We start from the raw sequence: 11,565 nt of genomic DNA, 5'->3' as shown, positions 1-11,565 counted from the left end.
TTTAAGACCGTAAATCAATATGGTGGCTAGTTATGATGTCCCTACGTTAGCTATGTTTTGTGAAAGACTAAACGCCATTGTGCATAAAAATACCACAGAAAGAAAGTTAGTCAATATCACACGAAGAGTGCCAGATTTCACCTCTAAAATCAGCATGATTTCAAATGTGATTTTATTCAACAGCTCAAACAAGAAGGTAATATTATGAGACTTACGTTTTAGACACTATATTGCCTGTTTTTGCTTTATTTTGCCAACAGAAAAATCCCAAACACAGCCACAGCGCTGTTTTGTGTCTCTGTGCAACATGACGACGTTTCGTTCCTGAATGAATCAACCGTTTAAATGATTCAGTTCAATCGCAATGACTCACTTCTTAACAGTGACTTGCTGCCACCTGTTGGCAGTTTTTTTAGTTTTTAAAATAATTTGAAATATCAGTATTCAATGTTTTATGTTTAAAATAACAAAATATTATTTATGCATTTGTAACTGCAGGTTAAATGCATTCATGTCCCTCTGTGTGGGAAATTCATCCCATGCAGCTTCTGTTTCCTCTGCATTGCAAAGATGAATTTTGATACTGATATCATTTGTTTGGTAACAGCCCAAATGTCTTTTATTCTAATTGACTGATTAAATGTAAGAACATTAAATGGGTTTAGTTTTCACGGTTATTAAAGTATGCAATTTCAGCAATAAAAATGTAAATTTTTCTAAAAAGAAAACAAATTAGTTGTTTATTTTAAGAGATCTAGCTGATTATCTCTTGTATATTTAGTATTGCTCTTTAATAAAGAAAAATTACTTCTTATACGATTACTCGATTAATCGATGGAATAATCTGTAGAATACTGTATTACTAAAATAATCGATAGCTACACCCCTATACAATATATAAATATATTCAATTTGTCTTCCATTTTCTGAAGTTTAAACACTGCCTTTCATTGACACTGATGAATAAAGAAAAATTCCCATTGAAAGTCATACTGTTATTTATATTTTTATTTTATTTTCAATAGTTTCAAGCTCTGTTTTGTACCCTGTTTGGCAGAATCTGTCAGTTACTTTACATTTTTCCTTCTGTTGCTGTTGTTTTCTCATTTGTATGCATGCAGTCTATATTTTGGTGAATTCTGTCTCCCGTCCCGTTGCAGGCACGTGTCACAGTTTGGTCTGCGTGACGACGTGCAGCAGGGCTGGATGCGCTCGTTCATTCATGCGGCACTCATTCACAGAAAACGGCCTCCTGTTGTTTTGACTAAATAAAGAGGAGCTGTGAGGAGCTGTCCGAGAGAGGTGTTTGTGTGTATGGCAGCGTTTTAGGATGAAGAGACCCTGGGGGAGGAACCTGGAGTAGTGTTTAGGATCCATCCAGCATTTAGCCTTCAGGCCGCTGCACTGCTAGTTTTTGTCAGACAGACTTCTGACTGTGGATTATTTTGGCCAAGAACCGCCCACTTAGACAGGAAGAGATTCTGATTGACGTGTAAAGCAACCAACCACAGTTTGTTTTTTTCATTTACTGCTGGGTAAATGTGAAAACAGATATGATTTTTACAATGAACCTGTTGAATCGGTTCATGAATCACACTGAACATTCATTTGTGAATCTGACTGATTCACTGAATCAGTCAGATTCACAATTCACTGAATTGTTCATGTCTGACACAAAATAATCAAGAACCTGGAGAACCTTTGAGCTTTTTGCACGATTGATGGCGCAAGAAATAAGTTGCTGAAATGCCGAAGGTCAAGTGCTATTTATTGCTAAAAATCATATTTTTCCATGGGAAGTTTTTGTTACTGGCTGAATCTACTCAAAGTATTGGTCAAATATTAAAATGTTACAATTCAGAGTCAGAAATATGCAGGTAACCGTACATAAAAGACGGTTTTCTCTAATGCTTTTTGTCTCTATTTTTACCCACAGCTCTTTCGTGAAGTGAGGATTATGAAGGTCTTAAATCATCCTAATATAGGTAAGACATCGTGCTAAAATTTATTTTAAAGTAAAGATCATTAGACCATATTCTGGCGTTTTATTTGTGTATGAAATTCTCTTATGTAATTAAAGTAAATAAAGTCATAATTTGAGCCATATAATGAAATAAGCTGTTTGCTGAAAATGGTGTACATGAACTCAGTTATGATTGGCAAGCATAATCACATGGGAAATGCTGAGTTTGAGCGGGAAATAGTTTAAATGTCCTCTTTTTGTTGCCAACATTAAATTAGGGGAAGTTAAATTAAATTAATGAATCTTATGAATGCATTAAAAAAAAGCTGTATCAAATCAAAGTTAAGTCGTTTAAGAATTGTAAAAATTTGTAAACATTAATTGTAATATTATAGATTAAATATTATATTGTATGCTCACAGTGTGTTGGGTAAGTTACTCAAAAACCTAAATCACTACATGTTACTAATTACTTCGTTAAAATTACAATTTGATTACATTACTGATTACTGCATCTAAAATATTGTGTGTGTGTGTGTGTTTGTTTTGTTACCAGTAATTTTAAATAGTAAATAATCCAACTGTAATATTATATTTTTTAATGTCACTAGAAACTATTCATTAGATTCTAGAGTCAGCATTTACAATATTACCAAAGCACAGTAGGCTAGTTAAAGTATTAGGTTTACTATGATTTTTTTGCACCCATTCATTCCAGATTTTCAAATAGTTGTATCTCGCTCCTATCCTAACAAACTTATTTATTCAGCTTTCAGATGATGTATAAATCTCAATTTCAAAAAATGGACCCTTATGACTGGTTTTGTGGTCCAGGGTCACATATATGTATATGTATATATATATACATTTCTATAGTATTTATTTATTATAGTATTTATTAAATTATTGAAATGTTCTGAACTAGCTTTTATTTTTTAAGTTTTAGTAATTTTGTGCTTTTGTCATTTTTTAAAATTGTTTTTATTTATTATTATTATTTTTCTATTTAGCTTTCATTTATATTTACAAGTTTTAGTTAGCTATAACAACACTGGTGTGAGGCTGCGAACTGACCCTCATAACACCTGATCAAGCCTGGAGCCGTTTAGACCTGATAATCAATGTCTTGTTTTTATCCACAGCTCAGTTTCATCCGTGACATGGCACTTTCCCTCTCTTTTCTCTCGCTCCAGTTTTATGAGATGTTAACTGGATTATTTATATTCCTAATGGAAGGGAATCACGGGAGAGTCATTCAGACGGGCTGCTTTAGCACGATCAGCTCTGCACAGCCGATGTCTGACCAGCTCAGCTCTTTTGTGCCTCTCTAAACGGCACAAGACTCCGTTTTCACTTCTCTATCGATTAGCATGACTGGCTGTTTCTGGCGTACCCTTCCTGGCTTCTGATTGGCTGAGGCTGAGCTGGATTTTAGATTAATCAGACTAAAAGCTGTGATTACCCACCTATCCCTGACATTTTTTTCTCTCATCTTTCCTAACACACACACTCACTGCATGTTAAAGACTGCATGCAGGAAGCAGTCAGACGTTATTAGCGTCCATCCACAGAGAGTAAATTGAATTACAGAAGCTCTTCACATACAGTAAAGTACACAATGAAATGAAAAGAAACAGGAAGCCCGTGTGTGTGACGTCTTGCGTGTATTTTAGCACATCTCCATAACAAGCATCCCTGCTGTGTTGTTTCTCCATATCATAGATGAGTTCCTGAGAGAATCAAGCACAGATCAGATCTGTCGTCATTGTGGTATGGGGCTAAAATAGTGTCAAAAATGATTTGTATTTACAAAATATGATTTGCGAATATGTAACAAAATGTACATCCACAAAATATGATTCAAACCACAGTTCATAAATGCACAAGTATAATTGCAAGCTTGCGAATCATATTTTGTATTATAATTTTGATACTATTTTAGCTCCATATTGTTCCAAAAAAAATAGTGAGCTGCTCACTCTTGTGAACAAATGTGCTTAATTGTTTAGAATGTCAGTCACTCTCTGTATCTGTTTCTCTCTCTCTTCCAGTTAAGTTATTTGAAGTAATTGAAACAGAGAAGACACTTTATTTAATAATGGAGTATGCAAGTGGAGGTGAGTGTGATGGACGGGCGAGATTCATATTTAATATCACTATTAGCGCACGTCATGACGCACATCTCTGAATGTCTGTGTTTCTATGTCAGGTGAAGTGTTTGACTACTTAGTCGCTCATGGGAGGATGAAGGAAAAGGAAGCCAGAGCAAAGTTTCGACAGGTGATACACACGTATACTATACACACATCTGAACCAGAATCATTGAAAATAGCCGAGATTTAAATCAACTATCCAGCTGACATTGTGACTATTGAGATCAAAAATACATTTTTAAAAGTAAATTGTATTAGGTAACTGGGTAACACTTTATTTTAAGGACTAATTCTCACTATTGACTAGTTGCTTATTAGCATGCATATTTCTAGCATATTGTCTGTTTATTAGTCCTTATAAAGCACATATTAATGCCTTTTTCCAGTGTAATATTTACAACAGCAAATCACAGTGAATGGGCTAGATTTTTAGAAAGATATTTGCTTCTCTTCTACACTGCATTTCAATGTAAACAAATTATTAATTATTATCAATTATAAATGATTAGTATAAATTAGTATACAAGTATAAATTATAACAGTATTAAATCACAAGGCACGTTTATAAAATAATAGAATATCAGTTGTTTTATAATCTAGTTAAACAAATAAATATTTGCATGTATGAACTTGACTAATGTGTCTTACAGTAAAAATGTACTGTACATTTTTGCATAAAAAATATAAAAAAAGAAGTATTAACTAGTTAAACTTGAACTAATTACTATTAGAATAAGTATTAATATGTCATGTATAAGTGATGCCTAATAAATAGATTTGGTAACACCTTCCAAATTCTCACTATTAACTAGTTGCTTATTACCATGACTATTATTAGCATATTGGCTATTTATTAGTACTTATAAAGCTCTGCATGACCATATTCTACATTCCTAATCCTACCCAATACCTAAAGTTAACAACTACCTTACTAACTATTAATAAGCAGCAAATTAAAAGTTTGAGGCAAAAGTAGTAGTTAATGGTTTGTTGCGAGAATTGGGCCTTAAAATAAAGTGTCTAATAGCATCTAATAAATACTTACAAGAATTGTTGCTTACTAAATACTAAAATCGGAAGAGATAATTAATTAGATAATTTCAAAATACTACTAGCAAATGAAAATATGGAGAAAAGTACTAGTAATTTTAAAAAAATTGAACATCGTACATTACTTGTTCAGTGTTATTTTGTTAACAATATAAAATTCAGTTGATCATGAAAATCACAAGGAATTTGCGTGCTCTATAATGTTTTAGTACAGATATATGTGGGTAAATATTGCCGTTTATTAACGTGCTGTTGTACTGGCTTACATTCAGTTAATCAGATTAATTACACTTATTTTAACTGTATTTATTGCATTAAACATTTTCCTTCTGCTTGACAGTGGTTTGGTGGAAAAGATGAATCCTCCAGCTGAAAGGACAAAAAAAAACGTTTATTTAAATGCATTAACTGATTTAGTATTTGATATTAATGACACATTTAGAAAGAAAGAAAGAATTATAATAGTCATGTCATGATCAATAAATACACTGGGGGCATCTTCCTCCTTTATTACTACCTTTAATGAATGTTGATTAATTTTAATACGGTTTTGTACAGAGCACCCTCTGGTGGTGATACAGTGTTTGTCAAGTTTCCCTCTGATCAGCTGTTCATGTGACAACTGTAAACAAACAGACATCAGTTTGAGTGTAATTAAACCCCCTGCAGCGCTGCAATAATTAATTGGCCATTTTCCTTCGTGCTTTGCTAATGATGGCGAATGAAACCCCCAGACTGCAGTTCACTGATTAGTCAGAATATAAGACCCCAGTCTGTCTCGCTCTCAACTACAGTGACATAAAGACATGTTACAGTGTCTGTCTAGCACATACAAACACATGCTGGATTTGCAGACTTTCTCAGCTTCTATTTGCAGATGAACAAAAGAGCTGGTTTGTGGAATGATGTATTATTTGTCATGCTAATGTGACTTCGTGTGTGACTACAGATTGTGTCTGCAGTGCAATATTGCCATCAGAAGAGAATAGTCCACAGGGATCTCAAGGTGAGACACACACACACACACCGTTTAAGGCTGTGGTATAGATCTGCTCACCTTTAGTGATTTGTGTTTCATTGATCTCTAATGACCGTGCACTGTGCAGACCGCTTTGCTACATTTCTTTGTGCGTCTCTCTCTCTGTAAAGGCTGAAAACCTGCTGCTAGACGCGGACATGAATATAAAGATAGCGGACTTTGGCTTCAGTAACGAGTTCACCATCGGGAGTAAGCTGGACACGTTCTGTGGCAGTCCTCCGTACGCGGCTCCCGAGCTCTTCCAGGGGAAGAAGTACGACGGGCCAGAGGTGGACGTCTGGAGTCTGGGGGTCATCCTCTACACGCTTGTCAGTGGCTCACTTCCCTTTGACGGACAGAATTTGAAGGTCATTTCTAGTTATATTCAAGGTCACTGAAGGCCTATTTACACCAAAAACGATGCGACAAAATTAAGCAAAATTATGCAGATCACTGTTAAAACTCTTTAATGGTATTATGTTCTATTCTGATTTTTTTTCTTCACATGCATACATAAACACATACTGTCGTTCAAAGGTATGGGGTTAGTAAGAATGTTATTTGAAAGAAAATAATAGCCGTATTAAACAAATGTGATCCAGGAGCACAAAACCAGTCATAAGGGTCAATTTTTTATTATCTGAAAGCTAAATAACTAATCTTTCCATTGATGTATGGTTTGTTAGGATCGGACAATATTTGGCCGAGATACAACTATTTGAAAATCTGGAATCTGAGGGTGCAAAAACATCTAAATATTGAGAAAATCATCTTTAAAGTTGTTCAAATGAAGATCTTCGCAATGCATATTACTAATCAAAAATTAAGTTTTGATATATTTATGGTAAGAAATTTACTAAATATCTTCGTGGAACATGATCTTTACTTAATATCCTAATGATTTTTGGCATAAAAGAAAAATTGATCATTTTGACCCGTACAATGTATTGTTGGCTATTGCTACAAATATACCCTGCGACTTCAGACTGCTTTTGTGCTCCAGGGTCACATATGTGCATTAACTTGATCAAAAGTGACATTTTACATTGTTACAAATCATTTCTAATCTTAAGAAATGCTGTTCTTTTGAACTTTCTATTCATTAATGAAACCTAGAAAAAAAAACTCTGTTTCCACAAAAAATAATAATAATAAGATAATCAGAAAGGTTCCTCTATATTTCAAATTTAAATGCTTTAAATGCTTTAACCCTGGAACAACATATAAAACTACCAAATTTTGCAAAGTTTAATCGCAATCGCAGTTTAATCGCAACATACAATCATTACAGTTAATAGTATTCACCGTCTGTTTGATTACGTGTAATTTGTAACTGACTGCATGATTCTTATGGTGTGTGCACACCAAACGCGAAGCGAATATTTGCATCGCGTTACTCGTTCTAGTTTACTCGCGGGATGTTTTTTGCGTCACTCGCGCAAATAAAAACATAAAAACAAAAAAAAACATTTTCTGGTACAACCGGACGTGTCAAACCGGACGAGTCAAAACGCTCTTTGCTGATTGGCTTGCGCGACAACGCATCATGCAAATTTTCCGCTCGAGTTAAATTTTTTGCGCGGAAGACGTGATTGAGGCGTATGTTGCGCATTTGCGGCAATCGCGTCGCCCAATTTGCACCATTCGCGTCGCCCGGCACGAATTTGTGTCTGTTCGCGTCTTTGCATTGACTTTGTATGTAATCTACTCGCACAAATAATTAAATTCGCTTTTGGTGTGAACACAACATAGAAAAATTAACTTAAATGATTTTAGCAAATGGCTGCAATATAACAAAGAGTGAAAAATTTAAGGGGGTCTGAATACTTTCCGTACCCACTGTATATCCAACATATAATCATTGCAGTTAATAGTGTTCACCGTCTGTTTGATTACATGTAATTTAAACTAACTGCGTGATTTTTACTGTACATTTCTGCCATAGTCACAACTAATAACCTACTCCTAAATATAATGTAGAAACGTAAAATTTTCTGTAAAGCTGCTTTGCAACGATTTGTATCATGAAAAGCGCTATACAAATAAACTTGAATTGAATAAATATTTAAAAATCCTAAAACTGCTTCCCAAATATTTTGGGGTTTCTGATTTTTTATGTATCCTTAGACATATAGAATACCTATTAGCCGTAAATATGTTCCCAGTATAGCACAACTAACCTCCCAACATTATTGTTTAAATGTGTAATTTCTATTTTGTGACCTTTTGTTTGCCATATAAAATTTTGTCAAATTTGCTTGCTGCTAACAACTTACGGTTCTTGTAGTTGGGGCTCAAAAGCATTGTTTTTTTCTTGTTGGTTGGTAATTTAAGCATTTTTTTCTAAGTGAAAAACACCCTATTTGGAGTTTCATTGCAGTGTGAATTTTTACCATCGATGTGAAGAGGTAATAGTGATGCACTGTTTGCTTTAAAGTCTGCCAAAGCAAAAAACTGTTCCACTGCTCCATTTAAGGCTTATGTTTTTATTTAGTTTACCTAAATGAAAATGCAGCAAGTTTTCCTGAAAGCATATTGCTCTGTCTGTATGTGCTGTATTGGGTCCTCACTCTGAATGTTGGTCCACACAGGAGCTGCGAGAGAGAGTTTTGCGAGGGAAGTATCGTATACCGTTCTACATGTCCACAGACTGTGAAAACCTTCTGAAGAAACTGTTGGTGCTAAATCCAGGCAAACGTGGAAGTCTAGAGGTGAGGCTGATAAACACATTTCACACACCCGTATGAATTTTGAAAAGAACTATAGAAAAATATACTTTTCTGTGAAACACAAAATGAGATGTCTAATGCTCTTTTCCATACAACGAAAGCATACTGTGAACAGAGTCACTGTAAACTCAGAAAAGAACAAAAGCACCATAAAAAGTGTCATAAAAGTAGTCCTGTACACTTTATTCCAAGTCTTTTGAAGTCATGTGAAATCAAATCTTAATCACACATTTGTTAACATTAAATCTGGCGTGTCTCGAGTAGTAGAAACTTGTTCAGAAATGACCTGAGGTTCAGTCAGGACACTCTAGTGCAAGCTGATAGGTATTCAATATTAATCCTTTAGCTATCTCAGTGTAAACCAAATGGAGCATGCAGATTCACCTCTCTTATATCTGCAGCCTTTGAGCTTTCTTGTTTAATATTTAAATAGTCTAGTTCAGTGTTTGCTGTGAGGCTGGCTTACAGAAGAGTTCCTCGACACCCTCCTCCTCCCCAGCACTACCTGTCTAGATCTGCTATGGAGGATATTATGTTATGTCTTTGTGCAGTATCTTGTCTTGCATGCTCACAGCAACATGAGCTATGTTTCCATCCAAAGATGCGAATTTAACTTGTGTGCACAACTGGAATATCACATAAAACATTTGCGAATAAAGCACCGTTTCCATCCAATGAGTCAAAGAGAACAAAATCGTCACTTCCTGATAAACTGGCACTAAATATATCTCTAAGAAGACTAGGAGAAGCCACTGAATATAATAATTTTCATATGTAATAAATTACTTTCGGAGGCGGATGCTGCTGTTTGGGAACGCAGTCGTGTAAGACAATTATACAGAAATAGGCCTAATTTCACAGACTTTGCTCAGGCTTTTCAGAACGACCAAAACAACATTTCAGATGCTGTGAACGAGATCGGTCCGCTGGTTAGTCAGGTTATCCCATCTCATAGCGCAAAGTCACGCGACTTTTTCAATGCGCATGGTGGAATTTATTCTGTAAATGTGTTTCCATCGTAGTTTATGCGCATTTTTTTCTTATTGGATAAACTTTTTATCCTACTCAGTTGTGCGCATAAGTTTTTTATGAGCATTTTAAGAATTTATGCGCATCTTGGCGTTTCCATCCAGCATTTTTTATGCGATAATCCAAAATGCGCATTAAAAATAGGTGGATGGAAACATAGCTATGGCCGTGTATGTCTTGGTGGTAGTGTCCCAATACTGCCATTTCTGACGTCTTGACAAATATTAATATTTGATACTACTTTTGATACCACATGGAAAAAATGGTGCAACATTTATATGGGATGATATTAGACTCAAAATGATTAATAGATGCAGCGCGGAATAGGCTATAGCCTATAAAACGCTCGTTTGGTATAGTTTAGTTTAAGTTAATTTAATAGTTTAATTAAATATAAATGTGCGATTACTAATGGCATAAATGAGCAACTATAATAGTCCTTTTAATAATAATAATACAAGGAAGGAGTAACTGACAACGTGCCGTTGAATTAAGCCTACAGAAAAAAAAAACAAGGTATCGTCACGAAGTTCTTGTTTGGCAAAATTAATATAAGCTATTCTGTGTCTTAAGACAAGTTAAGTTAGAACAAGTTCAATAAAACATCTTTATTATATTTCTACGGTAGAGGAGAATAGCCAAACCAAAAAGAAACAAAGAAAACAATGTAACATTCATGAAACCATACTCAATGGAATGCACACATGTGACTGGGGCTAGTGCCATCTAGAGGTCGCTGATTTTCTGTGGCTCAGCTACTTGGAGCTGCGTGTGGATCGCGATCTGTGTATGTGTGGATTGGGCAAGGCCAAATGTTTGGCAAAATTAATATAAGCTATTCTGTGTCTTAAGACAAGTTCAGTTAGAACAAGTTAAATAAAATATCTTTATTGTATTTCTACTGGCAGAGGAGAATAGCCAAACCAAAAAGAAACAAAGAAAACACAATGTAACATTCATGAAACCGTACTCAATGGAATGCGCACATGTGACTGGGGCTAGTGCCATCTAGTGGTCGCTGATTTTCTGTGGCTCAGCTGCGTGTGGATGTGTGTGTGGATTGCGCAAGGCTAAAAGGGCAGAAAGAAAGCCTCAAAATTCAAACGAATCAAATAGAATCGACTCAGAAGAGACGTGAATGAATGCACGCGTGTCGCCTGATCCACAAATGCACATTTTAATCGTTACATGCACAAATCATGATACTTTAATACAAACTATAACATTTGTATTCACAAATATGTCTCTATTTGAACAAAATGCTGCACATTAATGTAATTCTTAACTCTGCAGACACCGGTTGAAAAGCATTTGTTTCAGTGTAGTGACGCACATTTGCGAATTTTTCAAATCGTGTACACGTTAATGAATTGCACTGGTATACATAATGTGTGTGTATTTATATATACATAATAAATACACGCAGTAAACACACACATATATTATTAATTGCGATTTAATCGTTGCCCAGCACTAATTTAAATGAAAATTTTTTTAATTATGGATACATTTATTTTTAGATCTGTGGTAAAACTTGCTGGGGTTTCCAAGACCATTTTAAAGTAAAAGTCACCCAAAAATGAAAATTCTCATGTTGTTCCAAACCTGTATGAGTTTTTTTTT

The 11,565-nt window shown here is 34.9% G+C and overlaps 1 protein-coding gene across 1 annotated transcript in view; it reads left to right on the top strand.

Annotated features, from left to right (window-relative positions):
* Positions 1 to 11,565, top strand: part of LOC107732235 (MAP/microtubule affinity-regulating kinase 1) — a 65,560-nt gene that overhangs the window by 33,547 nt on the left and 20,448 nt on the right. Inside the window, exons 4-9 of the mRNA XM_016543514.1 lie at positions 1,937 to 1,985; positions 4,015 to 4,080; positions 4,173 to 4,243; positions 6,116 to 6,172; positions 6,316 to 6,552; positions 8,776 to 8,895. Of these exons, the coding sequence (XP_016399000.1) occupies positions 1,937 to 1,985; positions 4,015 to 4,080; positions 4,173 to 4,243; positions 6,116 to 6,172; positions 6,316 to 6,552; positions 8,776 to 8,895 (600 nt within the window). The remainder of the gene's footprint in view (positions 1 to 1,936; positions 1,986 to 4,014; positions 4,081 to 4,172; positions 4,244 to 6,115; positions 6,173 to 6,315; positions 6,553 to 8,775; positions 8,896 to 11,565) is intronic.

This window comes from Sinocyclocheilus rhinocerous, unplaced genomic scaffold, assembly GCF_001515625.1.
Source record: "Sinocyclocheilus rhinocerous isolate Xijiao unplaced genomic scaffold, SAMN03320098_v1.1 scaffold909, whole genome shotgun sequence".
NCBI classification, from domain to species: domain Eukaryota; kingdom Metazoa; phylum Chordata; class Actinopteri; order Cypriniformes; family Cyprinidae; genus Sinocyclocheilus; species Sinocyclocheilus rhinocerous.
The sequence above is the reverse complement of the archived record's forward strand: the minus strand, read 5'-3'. Positions and strand labels throughout refer to the sequence as shown.